Here is a 27,577-nt window from a genome sequence, read left to right as displayed (position 1 = left end):
TATTCCAGCTAAAGAAAGATTAAATATACAGGCTTTGAGGAGAGCCTGGCATAGTCCAGATAAACAGTAAAGAATATAGAGCAAATAATCCCTAAAAACTCTTACCATTTGAAATATCTGAGTCTATGAGGAATAAAAGAGGTTGGATGATGGTTTTTAACTCTTAATTCTGCAATGTATCAGACACTTATATTAAAAAAAACAAAGTCACTGAATTTTCAAAATGAAGATAGCGACATTTTGAAGAGCAAAAAGTTTGCTTATGGATATTAAAAGGCCTTGGTTAATTCCTTTAAAAAGTAACTTCTAGGGTGCCTGGGTGGCTCAGTGGATTAAAAAGTAACTTCTAAATTTAAACTTTCTGATACATAATCCCATAATTTACTGCAGATAATGAAACTGATATAAGTACTAGACAAGTATGTTCATTCAAGTGAAAATTGATAATAAAATTAAAACTTACTTACTTGTGTATGAATAGATGAAACAGCAACAACTTCAACATTAAAAACACCTTTGTGATTATCTACCCATTTCATGCCAGGTAGAGGAACCTATAAGATAGTAAATATTAAATATATTAAATGTAATGATCACAGATATTTAAGTTGATTAGAAATTCTGAAAACAAAAAAATTATAATACCTCAATGAGAAAAAAAAAACCCTGTGGAAATATATTTTTAAACACTGTAAATGAATGTAAAGTTTTTATTTCATTATTACAAAGTCACTGTTTTGATTTTTTTTTAAAGAATTTATTTATCTGACAGAGAAAGATCACAAGTAGGCAGAGAGGCAGGCAGAGAGAGAGAGAGAGAGGAGGAAGCAGGCTCTCTGCTGAGCAGAGACCCCGATGCGGGACTCGATCCCAGGACCCCGAGATCATGATCTGAGTTGAAGGCAGTGGCTTAACCCACTGAGCCACCCAGGTGCCCACAAAGTCACTGTTTCTTACAAGAGAATTAAAAGGAGGAAAGAGCAGAAAATATACAGTCAAAATTCTATCTCCCCAAAGACATACCCCTTTATATCACTCCAACTCCTCTGTGCACATGTATTTTTATACACACTCTACCCTTGCTTAGTTTATATAAAACATTCTTTGAACCTGTTTTTCACATGCTATATTATGAATCTCTCTTCATATCAATATATTCATATCTACAGTATCATTTTAACAGTTTAAAATATTTTTTCTTGTAAAAATACTTATTTTGTTTTAATAAGGCTATAAAATATTCACAGCAAAGGAATTCTGTTATAAGGGTTAGAAAACTTTTCTGATATAAATTGGTAGGAATGTTTATTAAATTTAGATCATAAAGTTATCTTTAAAAAGAATACCCACTTCTCTCTATTCCTCCTGCTAAATACAGCTGAAAACCCTGAATATGATACACAAAATAAACACTGAAAGGTAGAAAGAAGAATGCAAACGGCTAGGGACCTCGGGATGTAAGGAAATAAAAAGTAGTGTTTCCTGGGTTTTATTTTTGCCTCACCGATCCTGGATTAGGTGCAAGAGAAGCTGGCAACCCAGAAACACCAAAAGGAGTTGACAAAAACAAGCTCCTAAAGAAGCCCGCTCTCTCTAATCAAAGCCGACAACTGCCCTACTCTGGCCAAACTCAAGGAAACAAGTTGCAGCCCCACCCCTCCTCCACAGTCTGAGTAGGGAGTGCAGGTGTCCACCCTCAGCTGGCTGTAATGAGGTGCCCGGATTCCCGAACCCACCCCCATTTTGGTATCAGAGAAGACAGAGATGGAAACTGGTCCCAGCCCAGTGGTAACAAGTACCACCACCAACTGTGGTATCAGTGGAAGTCAAGCAGGGAGCAGTACCAAGGTGCCCCTTCCTCCTCACATATAGGGACGTGTCAGCAGAGGTCTGGTGGGGAGCCTGAAATCCCACCTCTAATCGCACCCTGAAACCACAGCAGAGTGAGGAATGTGAACCTTTACCTGTTGCAGGAATGTGGCAATAGTGCCTCCCCCTGCTGCTAAAAACCTAAGGCTTAAATAAGATGAGGTCATAACATAATACTGAAGAGCTCTTCAATAGAATAAAAACTCTTGCATCACCCCAAGAACCAGAAAAATCTCAAATGAGAAAAGCCAATCAACAAACACGAAGATGACAGATGCTAAACTGTCATTATTTAAAAAAATAATAATAATAAAACAAGCTTCAACAAGTAATTACAAATATCCTTGAAATAAATGACAAAATAAAAGTCTCACGAAAAAAAAAATATTTTAGAGATTTCTTTCCCATGGTTTCATTTTTTTATCACATGTAGAAAAGAAAATCAACTAATAATACAATCCCAGTGTCCTGGGATCACCTAGCATCGGGCTCCCCGCTCGGCCGGAAGCCTGCTTCTCCCTCTCCTACTCCCCTTGCTTGTTTTCCCTCTCTCCCTGTGTCTCTCTCTGTCAAATAAATAAAATCTTAAAAAAAAAAAAGAAATTTTATAAAAGAAAGATGGTGCGTAAATCCAAAACTATTTAAAGCAAGAATAGTACTAGCTCTTTCAACCCCAAACACTTGTTTTCTGCTAAAAAAAAAAAAAAAAAAAAAAAAAACACAAATAAAATGAATACCGACTGCTTTAAATATATAGTGGTTCTTAAAGTCTGATAAATGTCATCTGGGCACTTGTTGGAAATGTACATAAACAAGCCCCAACCCAGATGTCCTGCATCAGAGACTCTGGGCGTGAAGTTCAACAGCTGGCCTTACAAATCTCCAGGGGATTCTGATGCATGCTAAGGTATGAACTGCAGTCTTAAAATTCTAACAAGCAGTGTGGCAATAGGAATGCCATAATACTGGCAAACATTTCTTTAGCACTTTTCATGTGCAAAACATGTAAAACACTAAGTGCTCTACAGACTACTATTGTTTAATCACCAATGTACCCTTTCTTATAAGCTTTAATTATTCTCAACTTACAGAGGAGAAAATTCAGGCACAGAGAATATTTTAGTTGGCTTGGGCTGCCATAACAAAATAGCATACATTGGGTGGCTTAAACCACAGAAAGTTATTTTCTCACAGTGTGGAGATGAGATGTCCAAAATCAAGGTGCTAACACGGTCAGTTTCTGGTGAGAAATCCTTCCTAGCTTGCAGACAGCCACCTTCTTACTGTGCCCTTACACAGCCAAGACTGAGTGAGAGGGCTCTGATGTCTCTTCTTAAAGCACTAATCATGTGGCCCCACCCTCCCGGACCTCATCTAAAACTTATTTGAACCTAATTAATTCCCACAGATCTCTTCTTCAAACACTAGGACACTGGGGGTTAGAACATCAACATATGAATTTGGGGGTTGCAATAGGGGGGGATGAGGTGGGGAGACAGAATTCAGTCCCTAACAGAGAGATTAAGAAACTTAGCTGAGGTTACAACTAATAAATGGTGAGGCCAGGAGTGAAACCCTGAAAATAATGACATACCCAATAAAAACTTTAACAATCCTTACCCTTCAAAAAGTTAACCTTGCTAAACTTGATGTATATTTTCTAAACTATTTACTACCCCATTACTGATGTGTACCTGAGGTGTGAGTTTGGTTGTCACTACATTGTTTTTGTATTTTTATTATAAATGTTCTGTTGGGCGGTACCTGGGTGCCTCACTAGGCAGAGCGTCCTACTTGTGTTTTCGGCGCAGGTCATGATTTCATGGTTGTGAGAATGACCCCTGCATCGGGCTCCATGCTGGGTGCGGAGACTGCTTGAGATTTTCTCTCTCTCCCTCTCAATGAATGAATGAATGTTCTACTGGAATATTGAGGTGGGCTACTGAAATCTGTATTACTCCTCTTAACTACCGCATCACTGCATGGATGCACCAGAATTTAATTAAGTACATTCTTGGTAGATCCATGTAATTTTCATTTTTTATATTTTGCTAATACCAACAGTTCTAAAATTTTTTCCTTTTTTTAGACAGAATATATCTTAAAATATTAAAAAATATGTTAAATAACTTGAATTCAAATAAAATAAAATAATTTTTAAATAAAAATGAGGGGCACCCAAGTGGCTCAGACAACTAAGCATCTGCCTTCGGCTCAGGTCATGATCCTGGAGTCTCCTATCTAGCCAGCATCGAGCCCCACTCCCTGCTCAGCAGGAAGTTTGCTTCTCCCTCTCCCTCTGCTCCTCCTCCCCACGCCCCCACCCACCATCCCACGCCTCCCCTACACCGGGCTCCTGCTCTCTCTTGCTCATTCTCTCTCTCAAATAAATAAAATCTTTAAAAACAATAATAAAAAAAATTACAGCCATACATTGTACACTTAATAGTGTACAATAGTGTTAACAGTTGAATACATCTATGTTGGCATGGCATGGCATGGCATGGCATGACTATGCTTGGTACAACCTGGTATGCTCTTTGTAGAACAGAGGACACAGATGTATCAACTGCATTCAACTAATGTAGTTAAAATTAAGGAGCTCCTCAGGATGTCATAGATTTAGCCCATCTCTAACCTAGGTCAGAGAAGTGAAATACCCAGTGAACTCGGGCAAATGAGGTATTAAAAATACTTTTTTTTTTAAAATATTTTATTTATTTATTTGACAGAGAGAGATCACAGTAGGAGAAAGGAAGGGAAGAGATCACAGAGAGAGAGGAAGGGAAGCAGGCCCCCTGCTGAGCAGACAGCCCGATGTGGGACTCGATCCCAGGACCCTGAGATCATGACCTGAGCCGAAGGCAGCGGCTTAAACCACTGAGCCACCCAGGCGCCCCTAAAAATACTTTTTTAAAAGGTCACTAGGTAATATCCTTCACTGCATGTCACTGGTGGTCCATCACAAAAGGGCACTCAAGCCTTGGAATAGGAGGAAATATGGCTGGATTTGGCAAACGCGTTTGTGTTTCACAGCCCAGAGTCCTTCCTCTCCACACACCAGTGAAATGCCTGCTTTCCCCTAATGGTGGAATGATACCAGGGAGATGCAGAGAAATGGCCAATGTTTCTGTGAGGAAGAGAACACAACAGATATTCCTCACTGCCAAATGGCTAATCACTTTGAAAAACTTTATATGGTCTCAACAAAATTTTCATTTTTTAGTTTTTGCAAGTATCAACAATCCTGTAACTTTTTAAATTCATACAACAAATATTTACTGAGGGCTCTAGACAGTTTTCTAGATAAACATAAGGTCTGGTCTCAGGGAGCTGACCGTTTCTTACAGAGAACAATAAGGAAAAAAATAAGATAATTTCAGATAGTGGTAAGTATATTAAGTAATACAATTAGATTAAAATGATAAAATATATCAATAGTTTGGTAGAGGGAAGGGCTGGAAAATTCATGAAGTAAGCAAAGACCCCTCTGAGGAGGTAATATTCAATACAGAAATCAGATAATGAAAGGAATCCAGCCATGTGAATTTCAGGAAGAGGAAAGAAAATTCAAAGGCCTAGAAGTAGGAAAAAGTTTAGAAGAAGCTGTAAGTGCAGAAGAAGGGGCTCAGTGATGCTAGAAGATGATGTTAAAGAGGTGGAAGAGCTCAGATCCTTTGGATATTTGGAGGTCATGGGGAAAAACTTCTATTATATTTTAAGTACAATAAAATGCCAGCAAAATATAGATACACTATGTCATAGTGTATATAATCCTAAAGAAACACTAAGTCTTGGCAATATTATGCTGAATGAAAAAAGCAAGTCCCCAGAGGGTTATATACAGTATAATACCCTTTCCATTAAATTCATAAAATAAGTAAAGTAAAAAACGTATTGTTTAGACATACATATACCACAATTAAAAACTAGATGTAAGAGGCTAGCTTCTAAACCAATGTGAATGCAACTAATGCCATGGAACTGGACACTTAAAAATGGCTAAAATAGTAAATTTTATGTTTGTATATTTTATCACAACTTTTTAAAGCACCTGCCTTTGGCTCAGGTCATGATCACGGGATCCTGGGATTGAGCCCCACGTTGGGGGGTGGTGGTGTGAATCAGTGCTCAACAGGGAGTCTGCTTCTCCCTCTCTCTCCGCCCTTGCCTCTGCTCCCTTTCTTCTCTCAAATAAATAAATAAAATTTTTTAAAAATACAAAAGCTTAAGCACTTAATCACAAATGGGTCGTAGTATACATCTATAGTCAAATTTCAAATTACAACTACATTCTTTATATATGAGCATACACAGCACAGTAGCTAAAAGAAAACCATCAGCTTCCCTTTAGAAAGCTGACCTTACATTTGCAAATCAATTAAGAATAAATGCATAACTTCCATAAAATCAGATTTTGTTTTAAAGTTATTTCCTTTGAAATATATAATGTAATCCCTGACAGAATACTAGCTGATTTTACTGAGAAGTCCTGGAAAACTGAATGAAAGGTCTGGCAGGGAGTAGAGTGGGGAAGGAGGGGAAGGAAGGAGTCATCTTTCTTTCCTACTGTCTTTATTCATTCCTTTAACAGATACTGACACCCCCCCCCCCCCCCCGCTATGAGCCATGCACTATTCTAAGTACTTGCAGAGAGAGCAATGCACAAGAAAATGTCCCTACCTTCCTGGAATTTCTATTCTGTAGATAATAAACAAGTTACATGAAGTATAAAGTCAATGGTAAGTATTATGAGGACAAAGCAAAGTAAAGGGATAAAAAATGGTGAAGGCTGCACTTGAAACAGAACCCTGTGACACCCTCTCTGGAGAGGCAGGATCTGAGAGGCTATTGGATGAAACGAAGAACCTGGCCTGGTGACGGAGCACCGGCAGCAGGGGAAGAGCAAAGGGCCAGACATGGGCTTCCACTCTGCACATCTGAGGAACAGCGGCCAGGGTAGAGGAAGTGACAGGGAACAGTAAGAAAGGAGGTCGGAGCAGGAGACTTCTGCTGCCTCTGTTTCTTAAACATAAAAACAATACAAATTTATTTGTGAATATTTTTTGAGTTCTATTCTAAAAATAAAAGCCGCCAGGAGAACACTGCCAAGACATAGTTAAGATTAATGCATACAAAGAGTCACATTCAAATCATCATGTGACAGTTCTCTCAAACAGCACTTTGGTTTCTAAATAGTGGCTCCTGATTCTTGATTGAAATTTCTTCAGTGTTTTTGTTCCTTTCAAGTCACATCCGTTATCAACACAGCTGCTAATGTTTTTTGTATTGTGTGTTTATAGCTACTTCATTTTCACCTACATGATCATCAATTATAAAAATATTCTAAAAAACTGGGTTTGTTTGTACTCCTTCCTGACTTCAGGTGAAATGTTGTCTATTAAAAGAAATACTCATTTATTTAAAGCTTCTCATGTTACAATTTGAAAATTCTCCAAATGTGCCTTTTAAGTTTGTATTTCATATACGATTTTGTTTTTAAAATCAATACACATTGATTAAAAGCTTTAAGTATTCCATAGAGTAATTTAAATTCTAAGAGAATTATTTATTATATTTATCTACACTTATTATACTTATCTATATACTTCTAGATAGAATAGTCAGGTCACATTTGAGAAAAACACTTTTGTAATAAAAAATTCGTTTCATTTAATCTGGAGAGTTTTGTCATGAGAGATACTGACCTCAGGAGACAGTACAGAATAAGCCTGTGGTGGTTTTTCCAGTGATACTGGTAGGCAAAACTGCCCAGTCTTTAATCGTCCATTCTGAAGCATTGGTATCCACTTTTAATTAAAAAGGAAACAATATTAAGTTAAATATGTTTGTTACAAAAGGAATTACTTGGAAAATCTGTTTTAAGAACTTGGTATGAGCCAGATTTGTCTCATACCACCAAACACCAAAGATTTAATTAGGTAATAATAACAGCTTTCATGATTTCTCTAAAGAAAAGCTTCCCTGACAATATTTTATTAGGGACGATCCTTAAAACATTATTATTACTAACTAACCATGCAATATTTAAATCTACAGATGGTCCTTATTATCCCAGAAAAGGCTGGAGTAGAAGAAAAAGGCCACAAAGTGAATCCATTTTAAATGGGGGTAATTGTGCCACTGTATACAGGAAAGGTTTGACTACCTATGGATGCTGACGACAAAACTAAAAAGCATAAACATAAATTTATTTTGTTACAGTGAGCAAAATTCACTCATAAATTGCAAGAGACAAAAAAAAAAAAGTTAGTCAAAAGTCCAATGTTTTCTCTTTTGGGTAGCAGCATGATTTTTCTGACAAAGTTGTGATAACACATCATGACCTCCATATCCTTCACCTTAGGTTTACCTTTGTAATTCAATCATAATGATTTTCAAAAAATACTCAAGAGTTTTAACTGCCTTTAATCAAAGCCAAAAGAGTTTTAATGGCCAAGGGTCTCTTTTAATCATTTTACACTGAAATCATTCTCTTCTGAAGAACCCTTAAAATATATTTTATACTGTATTGTTGGGTAAACACATAATAATCAGGACCAACACCTAAGTATTCACACATATTAGCTAATTAATTACATTAGTTAATTAAATTAATGAGTATTTTCTTATCCATGATAACTTTTCCTAACCCTTATGAGGAATCAGATAAGGAATACCCAAGTAATATTGAGCACCAACTATATCTCAAATACTGTAATTATTTTAAGATCAAAGAGCTAAGTATTAAACAAAAATATACTTACTGTATATCCAACAGGAGTTTCAAGAGGAGTATTTTGTTTTTGTTGGCAACTAACATGATAAAAAGTAAAAAGCAAATGATGGTGGTCAGTTAAAGTAGCAGGGAGTTTAACCTTGATTTCTTCATGAAAATCAGGAGACCTTCATACAAACAAAACAAAACAAAACAAAACAAAACAGATCAATAGTGAGTAATTTGTTCAAAATAAGTAATTATTCCATTGGTATATTTGAGTAATTTTTAAATTAATTTCAGGACTCATGCTTAATTTTTCTTCTAGTATAAAGTATTTTTCTCTATTCCCAAACTTTAAGTAACTAACTCTTATTTCCAGTTGAGGAAGCTGCCTCTGTTTCTGAAATTTCTCATCCCATTTTTATCAATGGGCTGGTTAGTCCTACTATTTTAAAATTCATTATTAATCACCACCGTGATGCCAAGATCTTTATTAGATTGGAAATTATATAAAAGAGCAGACTAGGCAAAACTTTCTACACTCTGATACACATTACATAGAAAAAATAATAAGAGTCTTTTATAAGTAAATATTTTAAAGCCATGCCATAAATTTTTTTTACTATTATAGGAGTGCAGCTTCATGTTAAAGATTAATATCTTTTTATAAAAGAAAAAAACAAGTACCTCTAGACAACTTAGTATCAAGTTGGGCTCTCTATGGAATATTTTGTATCAATTAAAGAAGTAGATGTTAACAAAACATAAACTAATGTACTAACAGCTCAAAAAAAAGAAACAAACAGAAAAGAAAAAAATCAGGGAACACCTACAAAATGCATTTGTCGCACAGTTTAGAAGTGTCCCAGCCACTGTTAAGAATACAACCAGTATCATATTTGATCAAACCAATGGCATTTTCACCTCAATATCCATTGAGAGTGGTCCCTAGGACCATTTTTATAGAAGTATTGCTGCTCTTTATGGTATAGACTTAAAAAGGATAGAACTTCAGCATTCCAATCTTCCATATTCAATTAGTATCTCTTAGAATTATATTCAATGAAAATTCATCCAAACCATATGGCTCCAACTAATTAAAAGTGAAGGCTATTCCACAAATTAGGAGCTCTTTATCCTCTGATGCTAGTAAGTCTAATATCGTTCCATTTCAAATAAGCCTCAAAAACACTAACAACTGTAGATCTGATCACAAAAAATATTAGGTAGATGAGGTTTTTAATACCTACAAGAAAGATAATTAATGCTAGCCATTTGAGAATTTGATGATTCTGGTGAAGAGAAAATGCTATGCATCTTATTACTGATCTCACTAATCATCACTGAATTATGAGACAGTTGAATTTACTAACAATGTTAGATAGTATTGTCATTTTAATTCTACTAATGCAGAGAATAGCAAAAATAAAGATATATCCACAAACTGAAATACTTCAAGAAATTACTTCCCTCTTTATCAGTATCTTTCCTGGTACTGAATGTTTTAGTTCATTTTTTTTTCTGAAATCATACTAGGTGGAGGCTTTTATGAAAAATCAAGCATCTATGTGTTATTCATCAACAAGTACTTTTAATTGTTCACCCTTATGCTAAGCACTGTGCTATTTTTGTGGTGGTTTTACAGATAAACATGAAAAAATAATTACCCTCAAAAAATATATAATTTAGTAGAAATAGATCAATAGCAACGCTATAAAGCAGGGGTTGGCAAACTATGACCCATAGTCCAAATCCAGGCCATAGCCTGGCTTTGTATAGCCCACAAACTAAGAATGATTTTTGTAAGTTGTTAAAAAAATAAAAATAAAAAGAATAACATTTGACTTGAAATATTACATAGAATTCCAATTTCAGTATCCATAAATAAAATTGTATTGGAAGACAGCCATGCCCATTCATTTGCGACTTTACTGATTGTCTATGGCTGTTTTTGCACTATAACAGCAGGGCTGAGTAATTGCAACAGAGACCATATGGCCTACAAGCCCTAAAACAAACCTACTAGGTCCTCTGCAGAAAAAGTTTGCCAACCCCTACTATAGAGCATATAAGGTTAAGTGCTTCAGGAAGAGAGCTGAACAGATTATTTCGTTTGGGATCAGGGAATTGTGTTTAGGAAGACTATATGACATGGGCCTTAGAGAATGAATAGGAGTTCAATCAGTACAGGGAATCGGTATTATAATAAAAAAAGAGATCCAAGAAAGGCCCAGAAACAGAACAGTACAGGATATGTTTGGTAATCAGGCAAAAAGAAAATCATCAAGATGTAAAAGATATTAGAGAAAAGAAGAAGGAAAGCAAGGATGTTTTAAATTCTGAGTCAAAGGAACTGGAAAAATTGTGGTACCATTAATAAATAGAGTCGGACAGAGATACAGTCCAGAAGACAATCAGGGAAAAACCTACGGATGAGAAGTCAGCAGGGCACCCTGAACATCCCAATAGACCACTAAAAAATATATGTCTGCATCTCACAAAGGTTATGACAGAAAATAAAGAGCTGGGAACAATCCACATAAAGATAAAAGTAGTAGCATTTTCACTGACTGTAACTCTGAGAAATACATAAAAGATTATTAACAGAGAGTAAAGTATAGAAAAAGAAGGTTATGGGTGAAACTTTAGTGTTTTGCATGGAATGTCTATACTCAAAAAAAAAAAAAAAAAAAGGAAAGAAAGAAAAATCAGAGTAATTACCAAAAACAAAAACCAAAAACAAAACAAAACCTGTCCACAGAGATGGGAGGAAACAAAGAGTGACACAAGTAGGTGAGAAAGAAAAAAGTTTTAAGGAGGGCAAGGAAAAACCATGCTATACAACAACAACGAAGAGAGACCTTTGTTTTGTTTTTCAGGAGACTTAAGCTTTTTTTTACAGTAAGAGATGGAGCCAGGGAAGCAGACAAGAGAAGGGTTAAGTGATGGAGTCACACTCTGAAGAGCAAGAATGAGATCGGAGGAAAGCAGAGGGAAAAGACACTAAGCCAGGTGTGCGTCCCAACTGCCCTTGAACCAGAAGAAAAGGCAGATCCATGCAGAGATCATCAGAGGTAAAGAGTAGACAAGTGGATTGTTCTCAAGTTGGATGATCTCAATCCACTTACTAAAGTAGGAATGCTAAGAGTAAGGCAAACAGAGAATAAGTAGGAGCTAGAGAAAGGAAAAGAAAGGCTTAAAATACATCCTGCCAAAAGACAGAGAGTAAAAAAAGCGATGACAAGATTACCAAAGATTGGTGGGGCTGAAAAGAAGATGAAATAAAATAAAATGAATTCCTGGAGCCTGGTTATATGGATAAAATGACGTCAATTTGTGATCATCTTGATGGTAGAATTTTGTGATTTTTCTCCAATAGCATTCAATAATCAAAAAAAAAGAAAAGAAAAGAAAGTAAGCAGAGATGAAAAGTTATCCAAAATTAACACTTTCTGAAAGAAGTAAATTGGAAAGGTCCTAAGTCAAAGGATTATGGATTTGGGGAATACTACCAATGTGACTGACTAATGGCTATAAGTTTAGTAAAGAGTTAAGTAAAACTACAAAGTGTCCAGGAAAAAATAACAGGGAAAGTCCAAAGGACCAGAGGCCACAATGATAATCAATAACCATATAATAAAAATGAAAGGGTCAGAGAATTTGATATGAAAGATGTTTTGTGTATAAAGTCTTGTATTTGATGTCTATGGAAAATATGCATCTACAGGTTGAAAATTATAACTCTGATGTCAGCTGTCTCGAATTTGCACATTCAGTGCAGCAAAGCATTTGGTAAACACACTAACGTGAGTGCTAACAATGCCACTGAGAAGTGAGTAACTTTGAAAGAAATATTTGAATTCAGTACCTGTTATGATATACTACGGCTGTATAGGCTTCCTTTGAAAATTCTGAACAGCTAGATTTACCAAAGATTACCTGTAACAAATAACAGCATGTTGAAACTTTGTTGTAATAAATGCTGGATGTTCAAATCTATGTAAGAATTTGTCTGATTTAATAACTACTGGAGAACAATGGGCAAAATCAGCCCAATGAAGAACAATGTGCCTACTGACGCTCATTAATAAATTCAATTGCTTAGTTGTAAATTTCTTTTCAACTCTAGACCCATCTGACATTTAAACATTCGAAAAGTTTCTACCCATTATATTATCTTTTTCTTAAAGAAGGTGAAGAATTCATTTTAAAATCTGGATGTAAAATATCATTTGGAATTTATGTAAGAAATATGGTTTTAGAATGGTAGTATATATCTACTATACAAATTAGTGGCTTCTCCACTAAAACAGTAATCATTCTGTAAATCAAATATAAATTATTTATAAATAATATTTAAAATTCCTATTTTAGGTCAAGCTATGTATCCTTTGCTTCCAGTATTCCTTATAAGCTACTCTATAAAGAAGGAGGAGCACCATTCTCATATTCTTTCTTACATGTTAAAAAAAAAAAAAACCACCACAACAAAAAAAAAATACAATACAATTGGAGAAGGATTAGAGGTAAAATAATTCAGCCTTGTATATCTGCCTCTTGATTTCTAATAGCAATATCATAGTTAATTAGGACAGTTGATTAGAGAAATGGCTTATGATTCCTATGTGACAGTAAGGCTTGCAATGTTATCTAGCCATAAGTTAAACTCTTACGTTTGGCCAGCCATCACTACATATGCAGAAATAAGTACATGGACATGTTATCACACCTCCATCAACACAGCTGGTAAAAGAACTCAAACTTTGTATCTTAAACAAAGGGATTAATTAGTACCATCCATAAATAAAAAGAACATATTAACAGATATTTGGGTTTCTTTTTCTAACAGTTCCAGCAGGACCTTTTATTTTAAGGGTGTGTAAAGGTACAATAATTATGACTCTCCTAAATAAATCTACTTTCATCAATTTGCTAAGAATACATTACCAGGTTTTTATAAAATGTTGTTCCAATGCCAAACTTGAAGTTTATGATTTTATCATATCAATGTTATACGATCAAGAAATTATCTTAGGATCCATTTGAGTAGTCCTTATTTTTTAAAAAATTAAGCCAAGACAACGTGTCTATGTTTCTATACTTTCAACCAGTCACTAGGATAAACATAAAAGCATTATATTTTCATATGACTAATAATACACAAGCAAAAGAATTGCAGTACCTTTTTTCCTCCTGAGAAATTATCATTTTTCACAAAGTATCTCATTTAGTTTCATAACACAAATGATTAAAAAGTAGAAAGTGTTCCCTTTTTTGACCATTTGACAGGTATTTTTAACCATTCACCCATACAGACTGAGCATGATTTCTGTGCCAAGCACTATGACAAGCATCAAAATACAATCATGACATGGCCCCTGCCCTCAAGGAGCTCACAATCTAGTAGACAAGATGAAGAAATAATCATATAATCTTAAGGTGATAAGGCCCAGAAAAGAAATGAGAAGATGCTATGGTAGCACCAAAAGAGGAAGTGGTCTAACTGCCAATGTGGCTCGATGCAGCTGGAAATCTGTAGAGGAGGCCATATATATGCTAAGATAAGGAAGAGTTTATTAGGCAAACAATAACAACAGATTATCTTACATATACTACATTTGCATTAGCTCATCCATGTGGCAATTCACATAACAAATCACCGATTTTCACAATCCAATCCCTTTTCATCAACTGCAATAGTACATTCATTCCTTTAGCAGAAATAAAAAACTAATAAAGAACATGAAATGCTAATTCCAAACTGCAAAAATAAATCCTACATTTATGAACAAATATTTATTTAGCATGTATGATATACAAAGATCTGAAATAGCTGCCGTACATAGAAGAATACAAAGATGAATAATTTGTGTTTGTTGCTGTCAAGATCTATAAATTCTGATGAAATGGACACAATAGGAAAAGAGAAAATACACAGCTTTCTCAGTAAGTAGAAAATCAGAACTTGATTTAATGACTGACACAGAAAGCTAAAATAAAACTCTGTTAACAACGCACCTATTCTTAAGCTCATTTTCATTCCCCTATTCTCAGAGGCAGAACATCTACAGTGACAGTTGTGCTCCTACTCCATATGTTACTAACTTTAGTTGAGCCTGAAAATCTACTTTCATGGAACTTGTATGTATTTCCCAGAATGTGCATTAATGTCCCACAAATCCTAAATGACAATCTGGGCAATCAAGAATCTCCCCAGTCTGGCCTCAATCTAGTATTTCTGACTTATCTTACATCCCGCTGGCTTACTGGTAACTCACCACTATACCGAATGTTGAAGGACATTCTCCAACTGGAAAGAGCTGCTTTCTTTCCCCACTGTCTAAGACCCAATGCCATTTACATTTACCACCTTCGGTTTTAGTTCAGATATACCTCCTCCAGGTGATACCTGCCTATTACCTCAGCAAGGCACTCTCTCCTACTACTGTACATCAATGCCTTTGAATCCCCATAGCAATCTTCTAATACTTAGCAAATACCTTGGTTCCCAATATTGACTGCAAAATGTAATCCCTTGGGAAGATTTAAAAATACTGATACATGATTAGTTCCCACCCCCAGACATTATAATTTAACTGGAGTAAGATTCAGTCTGAGCACTGGTATTTTTAAAAGCTCCCTAGGTTAGGTATAATACGCACTATTAGCAGGATTTCTTAACAAACATGGGGAAAACCACACATATTAGAATCATGTGGGGAACACTTTCCAACCTACACCACAACCTCATACGTTTCATTCTAAAGGAGAAGAATCAGAATCACAGATGACGAGAATAGAAAAAAAAAAAAATTGTGCTTTCTTAGAGTACCCTAGGTGATTCTGTTCTGATCCTCTCTTGAAAGTCACTATTTTAGAATTTTATGTGTTTATCTATATCCTCTAGGTTATGTGTTTTATTCATCTTTGTATCTCTGGGAGTGACTAGCATATACCAAGTCCTCAATAATTAAGACTTGAATATGGATGTATTGAATCACTATATTATACACTTGAAACTAGTATTGCACTGTATATTAACTAACTGAAATTTAAATAAAAACTTCAAAAAGACTTCAAAAAGTAAAGTAAAGACTTCAAAAAGTAAACTTGTATTATCTCTACAGGAAGTAATGCGGTTAGAAACTTGATTTACAAGATCATACTAATTTCCAGTTTAGAACTGCCAACTAAGTAATACAACAGCAACAACAACAACAAAAAAGTCTATTTGAACCATATATGAAGAACAGGAAAAGTAAAGAAAATTTCTTACCGGCATGGCATTGCTTGGATCCTCCCCATACATGAATTGTACTTTCACTGTAATATTTCTTGCAGAACCTTGACGATTGGCAAAATTGAGACTCTGAGGGTATATGTAGAGAAGATTTCTGTGAAGGCAACAGTATACATGATAGTGAATATATATATCTAAAACTGGTATGTACAACTGCATGCCACAAAAGAAAAGATGGAATAAACACTTTTTGCTAGCCCCTAAGCTATTTTCACATCCAATCATTCAAAATAGCCATCAAATATACCCCAATTTTGCAGATGAACTGAAGCCCAGAAAACTTAAGTGAGGTTCACATACAACTAGTAAGCAGCAAAGCTGAAATCAGAATATAAGTCGGTCAGTCTTAAAAACACAAGTTCTTTATTCTACAAGAGGATTCTGGTAAATAAATGAGTATGGACTAAATCATTATTAAGAAATTAACTGCAGGGGCACCTGGGTGGCTCAGTCGGTTAAGTGGCCAACTCTTGATTTTTGGCTCAGGTCATGATGTCAGGGTCATGGGATAAAGCCCCACCTCTACACTCAGTGGGGAGTCTGCTTGAGATTCTCTCTTTCTCTCTCTTTTTTCCCCTCTGCCCCTCCCCCTCTGCCGCACGTGCTTGTTCTCCTCTAAAATAAATAAATCTTTTTTTTAAGTTAATAATGTATTATGTTAGTTCCTCCAAGCAGATATAAAGTGGATGACAGTTACAGATGAAACTTTTATATAAATATCAAGGATTTAAGAGGTGTAACATTCCACAGTATATGTTCAAAAACACATATGACAATATGCTAGGTGTAACAGTATTTTGTAGTTGCTATAAGATAATCACATAATAAGATAATCACACCCAGGGGCGCCTGGGTGGCTCAGTGGGCTAAGCCTCTGCCTTCAGCTCGGGTCATGATCCCAGCGTCCTGGGATGGAGCCCTGCATCCTGCTCTCTGCTCAGCAGGGGGCCTGCTTCTCCTTCTCCCTCTGCCTGTCTCTCTGCCTACTTGTGATCTCTGTCTGTCAAGTAAATAAATAAAATCTTAAAAAAAAAAAAAAGATAATCACAGATTAGTCTGCATTTATTTTACTTCACGTCCAGTTCAAGATCATGCATCTCACACAACTTTAATAGTCCCTACTGCCACCACAGAGAAGATAAATAATTCAAGAAAAGACACCAAAAGAGAGGGCTCAAAAGATAAAAAGGAAAAGATACAGAATGAGAATTACTTACTGAAGACTAGTGCTGAGAGCTGATGAGCAAGACTTCAAGTATAATAAAGCCCTGCTAAGCAACTGATGAAGCAATGAAAATAGAGGTCAAAATTTTCTAGAATATGGTAGGGCAATACAGAAATTCTACATAAACACAACCTTTGACCTAAGAAACATGCCTCTAGTCTAAGGAGATAACTACGCACATTTACAAATGGATATGTTCACAAAATTCACTACATTTTTTTGTAGTAAAGAATAATTACAAATAATTGTGAAGAAATATAATGTTCACCAGCACAGTTCCAGTTAATTAATTTGGTATATTAATAAGAAGAAATACTATGGAGTCTAAAAATGACAATATGCAGCAATGTTACTGATGTAGAGATACCCAGCATGTTAGGTGAAGAAAAACAGCAGGTTCCACAGCAGAATGTATAGTGGCATATGCTACCTATGGAAAATTGTGAAGAAATAATAGCTGAAAATTTCCCTAACCTTGGGAAGGAAACAGACATCCAGATTCAGGAAGCCCAGACAGTTCCAAAAAATATGAACACAAAAAGACTCACACTAAGCCCTATCATAACAAAAATTTAACAATTAAAAAAGGAGAGAATCCTAAAAGTGGGAAGAGAAAAACAACTTGTTACACATAAGGGAATCCCAATAAGACTGTCAGCAGACCATTTAGCAGAAAATTTGCAAGTCAGAAACCAGTGGCAAGATATTTTCAAAGTGCTGAAAGAAAAAACTTTCTGGGCGCCTGGGTGGCTCAGTGGGTTAAGCCTCTGCCTTCTGCTCAGGTCATGATCTCAGGGTCCTGGGATCAAGCCCTGCATCAGGCTCTCTGCTCAGCAGGGAGCCCCCCCCACCCGCCCACCGCCTGCCTCTCTGCCCACGTGTGATCTTTGTCTATCAAATAAATAAATAAAATCTTAAAAACAAAAAACAAAAAACTTTCATTCAAGTACACTGTCCCCAAGAAAGTTATCATTCAGAAGTAAAGCAGAGACAGAATTTTCCAGACAGGCAAAAGCTAAAGCAGCTTATCATCACTAAACTAGCCTAACAAGAACTTAAAGGGAGTTCTTTAAGCTGGAATTAAAAAAAAAAAAAAAAAAAAAAAAGTGTTAATTTGTAACAAGAAAACATGAAAGAATAAATTTTACTGGAAAGATAAATATATAGTAAAAGTAGCAGATTAATCAATTATAAAGCTAATATGAAGGTTAAAAGACAAAAGTAGTAAAAAGATAATAGTTAAGGACACGAGATAAAAAGATGTAAAACACAACATCAAAAACAGAAAACATGAGGGATGGGATTAAAAGGAAGAGCCTTTTTTTTTTTAAGATTTTATTCATTTATTTGACAGAGAGAGATCACAAGTAGGCAGAGAGAGAGGAAGGGAAGCAGGCCCCCTGCTGAGCAGAGAGCCCGATGTGGGGACTCGATCCCAGGACCCTGAGATCATGACCTGAGCCGAAGGCAGCGGCTTAACCCACTGAGCCACCCAGGCGCCCAGGTGCCCAAAAAGGAAGAACCTTAAAACTCTATCAAACTTGTTACTGACTTAAAATACATTGTTCTAGATACAAGTTGTTATGCGCAAGCCTCAAGGTAACCACAAAGCAAAAACCTATGGTGGATACACAAAATATCTTTTTTTAAAAAAAGGAAAGAAAGAAAGGGGTAAAAGGATATTCATGGTTAACGGTGAAGGCTCTAGTTCCTTTTCTACACTTTTCCATTTTTTTTTTTACAGTGAGAACACATGACCTTTATAATTAGATAAAACAATAAAGTAAAATTTCTATGGGGGAAGGACAGAGATGTATAACAATAAGCATACAATCTAAAAATCACTAAAGACATGGAGAAGAGTCAGTTGTAGTCCAAACAGTCAAAAATGAAAAAGGCAAATATGGAAATGTTATAACTCCTCAGTTTCCTAATCAAAAGAACTAAGGAGCAAAGAAGGCTATGACCGACTAACCACTGAAGTCATCAAATAAAATTTGCACATGAAATATTTATTGACTCCACACACCAAACATTAGGTACCATGTTACTGCCCATAAACAGACCACTTCACAATAATGTTGTGTTGTGAGAGAGGTATGCAGAAGTTATGGGAAGAAGAGATACTAGGTTGGTTGTGGGGAAATCTTTTCACCTTCTACCTTTGCAATATATTTACTGAAGAAATGGGGCTATTTTTGTCTAATTTCTCTAGAGGCTAGAATTTACTGATTGCATCCCTGTAGTGATATTTAACACATTCCTCTATGTTTTCTATAAATTTAGAGCTGGATCTAGAGCTCTGGTCATATTTAGGTTTGAGGGTCTTTTTGGCAAGATCATTTCATAAATGGTACTGTGTCCTTCTATCAGAAGAAAAATGTCTGGTTGTTCCTCTTTTTGAGCAGTTAGCAGATGGTGATCAATGTTTAAATCTATTAGCCCCATTAAGGGTTGCCAAAAGATAATAATTCCAGCAGTCCTCCTTTATTTAATAGCTGGATTATCTCTACGAAGAGTATTTTTCCTCATCTATTATTTGCTTAGATAGTGGACCATTGTATGAGACACAGGAATAAATGTTTTCTTTTCTATTATTTTCCAGTTTTCAAAATAAGCAGTTGGTGGATTAAAATCTTCTAAGAGAAACTAGTTCTTATCTTTAGCATCATCTATAAACTCATGGACCAAAGATATTAAGGAGTTTTAATACACTGCAGTTATTATCTTCACTGATGTTCAAATTGTCCTATCTTTGGCAAATGAAAAGGCAATTCAAACTGGCTTGTAAATCCTTGTCATTCAAGGATTCATATACTCTTTGATGACTTCTTGCTATCTGCTATATAGCAAGATGTTCTAAGTTCTTCTTAAGTAGTTTCTCCCAGGACCCAGAATCAGCCCTTTCTCCAAGGAGCTTTGGTTCTCTGAATGAGAAATGTTTTTCCAAGCTAAAATCTGGGCACTCATTACTCACTGTTCCTAGGTCACTTAAGTAGAAAGAGTGAGGGGAAAATGTTTTGGGTTTTTTAAAAAAGATGTATTTATTTGAGAGAGAGAGAGAAAGAGAGAGACTGAAGAGGGGAAGAGCAGAGTCTTAAGCCAACTCTGTGCTGAGCATGGAGCCCAATGTAGGGCTCAATCTCACAATCTTGAGATCACAACCTGAGCCAAAACCAAGAGAGAGATAATGCTTAAGTAACTGCAATACCCAAGCATCCCGAGGAAAACGCTTTTAAAAAGCATTCTGAGTACATACTGATATTGCAAATTCCAATTCAAGACACCAAGGTTTTTATTTAACCCTTTCTATCTTCCATCTACCTATCATTTTTCTTGTGCTGAGAATCATTCTGAAAGATCTAAACTATGAGAGAATTAGAATCTCACATAATTATTTATGTGTGCTATTCCAAAAATGGAGTCTTAAGGAACTCCAAGATACTGTGGCCATCCAGCAGGGGATGAGACTGTCAAGAAGACTGAGAAGGAACCCAGAGAGAAGTAGAAAACCATGAGTGCAGTGACATGGAGGCCAAGAAAAAAACAATGTAAGAAGAATTAAACTATTTTTTTTTTAAGATTTTATTTATTTATCAAAGGGAGAGAGGGGGAGAGAGCGAGCACAGGCAGACAGAATGGCAGGCAGAGGCAGAGGGAGAAGCAGGCTCCCTGCTGAGCAAGGAGCCCGATGCGGGACTCAATCCCAGGACGCTGGAATTAAACAGTTAAGGGATGCCTGGAGGGCTTAGCTGGCTAAGGTTGGACTTGAGCTGAGTTCAGCTCTTCATCTCAGGGTGATGAGTTCATGCCCCCTGGTGGGCTCCACGCCTGGTGTGGTGTCTACTTAAAAAAAAGAAAAAAAAGAAGAAGAATTAAACAGTTAAATGCCAAACACCAATCAGGGGCCAAATGAGGTAAGAAATGAAAAAGATCAACTGGACTTCGCAACGTGAAAGTTACTGATAACATTGGGCTGAAAACACATAAAAGTAGGTTTAAGAACAGGAAGTTGTTAAGAAAAATAAAAATGTGAAATTCTGAAATGTATAGCTATAAAGAAGAGAAAGATTATTCAACAGTTGGGAGACAGAATACAGGGATTTCGTAAGTTTTTTAAAATTGGACAGCTTTGAGTCTCATTAAATGATAATGAAAAGAATCCAGCTGACACAGTTTGCATACATTAGAACAAGAAAGTAAAGATTCTTGAAATAGTAGGAGAGAATGGGATCCAAAGTACACGATAACAGATTGCCCTTTATTATGTTTGTAATTCCTCATTGTAACAAATATTTGCTGAATATGCAGTGTGCTAGATACTAAGAATATAGAGACAGATGACAAAGTTCTTTACTTCACTAGCCCGGAGGGAGAACTGGATGAGCAAATAATTATAATGTGGTATGGTAAGTACTACGATAGAATGTCACTGGAGCTCACAGGAGGAACTGAGGCTGCAGAATCTGCCCACACATTTCAATTAAAAAACTGTACATAGAATAGACCTGCAGAACACACAGAAAAGCAAAACACACTATGCTGTCCCCCACACCTCAAAACCTCTACATTGTCATTACTGCTGTCTAAGTTTTGTGGACATGGACATGACTGGACTCTTCACATCTTTCAAGTCTTAAAAAACCTAACCTTAACTTCCACCCACCATCACATCCCTTTGTTACTTCATTCACAGTTATTTTTTAAAGGTTTTATTTATTTGACAGAGAGAGATCACAAGTAGGCAGAGAGGCAGGCAGAGGGAGGGGGGCAAGCGAGCTCCCTGCTGAGCAGAAAGCTCTATGCAGGGTTGATCCCAGGATACTGAGACGGTGACCTGAGCTTTAAACATTATCTATAAGAAATGCTTGATTTCCAAAACCGTTTTTTAAAAAAGATTTTATTTATTTATTTGACAGATCACAAGTAGGCAGAGAGGCAGGCAGAGAGAGAGAGAGGAGGAAGCAGGTCCCCGCTGAGCAGAGGGCCCAGTGTGGGGCTTGATCCCAGGACCCCAGGATCATGACCTGAGCCGAAGGCAGAGGCTTTAGCCCACTGAGCCACCCAAGTGCCCCTATAAAACTGTTTTAAATTCAACTTGTTTCTGAAGGTAAAAGGCATAAAACTGAATCCAGATTCTTTTCCATTTGACTACTAACTCCACTAATAACTTCCCACTAGTAAGTCTTTACCTTGCATTTGTAACACTTCGGAAGAACTACAAATCAGCAGTGACAGGGTAGACTGATGAAGTGTTGAGATAGCACTTAGCCATTCAGGGAAAAAAGATGAATTCATATTTCACCCCCTCCTCAAAATAAATTCCAGATTAGACAAAGGTTTAAATAATACAAATAAAGCCATGAAACTACTAGAAAAGCTTTAAAGACAGCATATTTTATATGTAAAAAAGGCGTTTCTGAGCATGAGCCACAAAAATTATAAAAGACAAATTTTAAAGGCTCCGCAGAGCAGGTGATATCATAAACAGGTGGAAGACAAATGACAAATTGGAAAAACAGTATTTGTTACATACAAGATAAAGAGTTAGTATCCATAACATGTAAATAATTCCCTTAATTAGTCAAAAAGAAACAAACAAAAAGGGGAGGAGGAGTTTGGACAGAAGGGACTTACATAATACCTAGGTAATTCATGAAGAGAGCAAAACAGATGGCCAGGAAAATAAACTAGATGTATTTGCCTGTTAGATTTACCGATATTTAGGGGGCATCTGGGTGGCTCAGTTGGTTAAGCATCGGATTCTTGATTTTGGCTCAGGTCATGATCTCTAGGTTATAAGGTCAAGCCCCATGCTCAGCGGGGAGTCTGCTTGAGATTCTCTCTCTCCATCTGCTTGTGCCCCCTCCCCTTACTCCCATACATGGGCATGCTCTCTCTCTCTCTCAATAAATAAATAAGTAAATCCTTTTCTAAAAAGATTTATTGATATTTTTTGTTTTTCTCATTCAAAGCATCAGTAAAAATTCGTGGGGAAAGGGGCGCCTGGGTGGCTCAGTGGATGAAAGCCTCTGCCTTCAGCTCAGGTCATGATCCCAGGTTCTGGGATGGAGCCCCGCATCAGGCTCTATGCTCAGCCGGAAGCCTGCTTCCTCCTCTCTCTCTGCCTGCTTGTGATATCTGTCAAATACATAAACAAAATCTTAAAAAAAAAATTTCATGGGAAAAGAGGAATTCTAATTATTCTTGGAAGGGATATAAAATGGCACTATGCTTCGGAAGGATAATCCAACATGAGAAATCACCCACAGCTACTCACCTAAGGGATCTGGTATGAGAGACCACAAAATGTTAATAGTGTAGAGTTGGAATTTTTTTTTCCTTTTTTTTCTTAAGATTTTGTTTGTTTATTTATTTAGAGAAAAGAGAGCATGAGAATGACTGGGGTAAGGGACAGAGAGACAATCTCAAGCAGACTCCCCAGTGAGTGCAGAGCCCTACATGGGGCTCCCTCCCTGTGCGGCTGGATCCCACAACCCTGAGATCATAACACCAGCTGAAATCAACAGCTGGTAGTTTAACTGACTGAGCCACCCAGTTGCCCCTAGGATTTTTTTTTTTAAGTTTCAGAAGTATCTGGGTTTCCACAATAAATACTTTCAGCATAAATATTTAGTATTTATCAATAGTGAACATGAAGAAAAAAGTAAGATACATGAAATAATTTCTTCAAAGGTTACTGATCTTCTGGATCGGCAGTGTCCACTAATAGTCTAATGAGACTACTAAGCTTTTGATGTGTGCCTATTCTAATGGAGATGTGCTGAAAGTATGAAAACACACCAGATTTGGAAGATTTAGTATGAAAAAAAGAATATAAAATACATAATTAATGTTTTTATATTGATCACACATTGAAATAATTTTTGATACCCTGGATTAAGTATAATGTACTATTAAAATGAATTTCACTTCTTACTTTTTACTTTTTTTCACATATACAGGTCACACTGTATTTCCACTGGACAGGGCCTGTTCTGGACCAAGAGAGGATAGGGAAGCCAATGTATTTATCTGGCATTATTCTTCACTTTAGTTAATATAAATATTTCTACCTTTAAATGGGTTTCTCTCATGAAGTTACTTTTAGAATCTATCTACCAAACATTAAATCAAAAACAAATGATCACATTTTAAAAGGAGAAATTAAAAGGGATACTATACTCAAAAGATCCCAATGTCTTGTGTTTTATTTGGAAGTCACATATCCAGATTACACAACCTGGGGGAGGACAAAGGACTTTGCTTTGCTTAACTTAAATAAGACTTCTACATGTTCTAAAATTCCATGAAGCTAAAAAGTTTTGTGTATTAGTTCCTAGAAACTAGAAATCCTTAGATTAGGACCCAACTTTTGTTTCTTATTTTCTTTGACATAAAAAATATTAAACTTTCATAGCATTACTATTTATGTTTGATTAGGGTTTTATTTAAGTAGGCACAATTTCAAGCAAGGCTTAGATTCTGCCTGTGACAATGTGTACTCAGGAGGTATTAAAAGGCAAATGTAAAATCACTTATAAAATTATTATTTTGGGGGCGCCTGGGTGGCTCAGTGGGTTAAAGCCTCCTCTCTCTCTCTTCCTGCCTCTCTGCCTACTTGTGATCTCTGTCCATCAAATAAATAAACAAAATCTTTTTTTTTTTTAAAGACCCCATTTGTTTATTTGACAGAGAGAGATCACAAGTAGGCAGAGAGGCAGGCAGAGAGAGAGAAGGGGAAGCAAGCTCAGGCAGAGAGAGAGAAGGGGAAGCAAGCTCCTCGCCGAGCAGAGAGCTCAATGCGGGCCTCGATCCCAGGACCCTGGGATCACAACCTGAGCTGAAGGCAGAGGCTTTTAACCCACTGACCCACCCAGGCGCCCCCCAAAAAATCTTTTTTTAAAAAAAATTACTATTTTCATTACACTCCCCATGTTGGTACTCTCCTACAGCTCGTGAATAGGCTATTTATTTACTTTAAGTATATTCGGTAACATGTCAAACTAATGTAAGAAAAAAACTATCCAGATATTTCTACCCAGAGATGATATAATATAAACCAAGAATATGTGATCATTGCCTTTAATCTGCTAGTGTCACATGTAAGGAATTATATAAATTGTGCAGAAAAGTGTTAAGATTCTAATACAGTAACCAAAATGGAAGGAACTTCCTTCATATAGCCTGTCTTTGTATTAGTGTCCAGTTACTTTCACGCACTGGAAGGGGCAAGTTCAAAAAACCTTTCAAATTCCTTTCTCTAAAAAAACCCTCCTAGGGCGCCTGGGTGGCTCAGTGGGTTAAGCCGCTGCCTTCGGCTCAGGTCATGATCTCAGGGTCCTGGGATCGAGTCCCGCATCGGGCTCTCTGCTCAGCAGGGAGCCTGCTTCCCTCTCTCTCTCTCTCTATGCCTGCCTCTCTGACTACTTGTGATTTCTCTCTGTCAAATTAAATAAAATCTTTAAAAAAAAAAAAAAACCCTCCTATATCAAAACAGGTTGAGCATATATTATATGGAATTTTGCACCTTGAAAACTCCCATATTATGACTTTTTCATTCAATATATTTATATAGTTTCTCAAACACGTAAGGCGTTTTACTAAATAAAGTACTATAAGGGATACAAATTAAAACCAAATATAGATCTTGCCCATAGACAGCAACAGAGAGAAGCTGGCCCATCTCAACTTCCCACCGACTAGAAGGTGGATAAAACATCAGGGTTGATAGCTTTAAGCCAGAAAAGCAGACAGTAATTTAGTTAAGAGAAGTTTTGAAATATGCCCTTCATGACCAATGATCACACCACTAAATTTTCCTTTAAAAAAGAAGAAAATCCAAGTTTCTTCACTAGTTCTACATACACTTTTATAATTCTATAACATTTAATAGTGGTAAGGGTAAGATGAAAATGAAAAGTAAGAAGTTTTTTTATTTTTCTTCTTTATTTCTTTATTCTTTTCTCTTTCCCTTTATTAGGGGAATTATTTATATATTTTTATTTACTTGGATTCTTTATTTCTCTTACAAAGAGAAATATTTATACAGTTCTGTATTAAACACTTTTTAAAATGGCATACACAGGCTAAACAGAAGACATAATTCCTTATATCTACACCAAAATTCAAAAGACCAAAATGCAGAAAACCTAAATTTTAGCAAAATTTCTCAACTCATGTCATCCTAACATGAGATTAGATAATATTCAGCAATAAAATATTACAGTATAGGCATAAATGCATTGATTGGTTCTAATTACCAACAAGTAAATAATAAATAATATTATGAGTATTTACTTTATACCAGATAGTGTTCTATGCTCTAAAAATTTTTCTTAAACTTCATATAATCCTATAAAGTAGGTATTTCCTTCACTTGACAGACATGAAAATGGAAGTACAGAAAAGCTAAATAATTTGACCAGGAGAGCCAGGATTCCAAGTCAGCCTCCCTCTCTCCAGAATCATACTCGAAACCACTATGGTATACTACCTTACTGTAGTTATTACATCCAAAAGCCCTTATTCCTAAATCATCAAAGGAAAAGGTCTCTACTACATGCTATGAGGAGGCATTTCTAAGCATAGAAATTTGGAAACAGTTCATTTTAGGAAGTTTTGCTTGATAACTTAAACTAAATTCATTATGTTAAAGCTTTTCATTTTGCAGAAAAGCTATTTATTTAAAGAAAATTTTTCAGGGCACCTGGGTGGCTCAGTGCATTAAGGCCTCTGCCTTTGGCTCAGGTCATGATCCCAGGGTTCTGGGATCAAGCCCCGCATCGGGCTCTCTGCTCAGCGGGAAGCCTGCCTCCCCCTCTCTCTCTGCCTGCCTCTCTGCCTACTTGTGATCTGTCTGTCAAATAAATAAAATAAAATAAAAAATTTTTCAGATAGGCCTGATTACACACACATGCACAGGTTCAAAACTTGTTTACATGTGATATAATAACATTTTGAGTACTTCCTATTTGCCAGACACTGTTTTAAGTGCTTTACATGTAACATTTCTTTTAATTCTCATAACCCTATTAAGTATGTACTATCCCCCACCTTACAGATGAAAAGACTGAGGTACACAGAAGTTAAATATCTTGTCCAAGGCCAGAGAGCTAGAGCTGACTGTTGGACATAGATGACAGTCTGATTTCAGAACCCACACTCTTTTAACAATTTTACTAAATTATTAATTTATCAAGATAAGGCATTTTAAAGGACTTATTATTTTCTCAAAAATATTCCCAATGAGCAATCAAGGAGGATAATCAGGGGCACCTGGAAGCTCATTCAATTAAGCGTTGGACTCCTGATTTCCACTCTGGTCATGATCTTGGGGTTATGAGATCCAGCCTTGTGTGAGGCTCAGGGCTGGGTGTGGAGCCTGCTTAAAATTCTCTTTCTCCCTCTCTCTCTGCCCCTCCCCATCAACTTGTGCATGTTCATGCACACTCTCTCTTAA

The 27,577-nt window shown here is 36.3% G+C and overlaps 1 protein-coding gene across 14 annotated transcripts in view; it reads right to left on the bottom strand.

Annotated features, from left to right (window-relative positions):
- DOCK7 (dedicator of cytokinesis 7) overlaps positions 1-27,577 on the bottom strand; it is a 219,732-nt gene that overhangs the window by 91,080 nt on the left and 101,075 nt on the right. For 13 of the 14 annotated variants that reach the window (XM_032303467.1, XM_032303470.1, XM_032303473.1 and 10 more), the window contains exons 15-19: positions 15,867-15,984; positions 12,459-12,529; positions 8,637-8,775; positions 7,578-7,679; positions 468-554 (exon numbers count right to left, since the gene is read on the bottom strand). In XM_032303467.1, coding sequence (XP_032159358.1) covers positions 468-554; positions 7,578-7,679; positions 8,637-8,775; positions 12,459-12,529; positions 15,867-15,984 — 517 coding nt within the window. Of the gene's footprint in view, positions 1-467; positions 555-7,577; positions 7,680-8,636; positions 8,776-12,458; positions 12,530-15,866; positions 15,985-27,577 lie in introns of those variants that run through there. The other variant, XM_032303481.1, reaches the window with a different exon arrangement.

The sequence above is a fragment of the Mustela erminea genome, chromosome 10, assembly GCF_009829155.1.
Source record: "Mustela erminea isolate mMusErm1 chromosome 10, mMusErm1.Pri, whole genome shotgun sequence".
Classification (NCBI taxonomy): domain Eukaryota; kingdom Metazoa; phylum Chordata; class Mammalia; order Carnivora; family Mustelidae; genus Mustela; species Mustela erminea.
The sequence above is the reverse complement of the archived record's forward strand: the minus strand, read 5'-3'. Positions and strand labels throughout refer to the sequence as shown.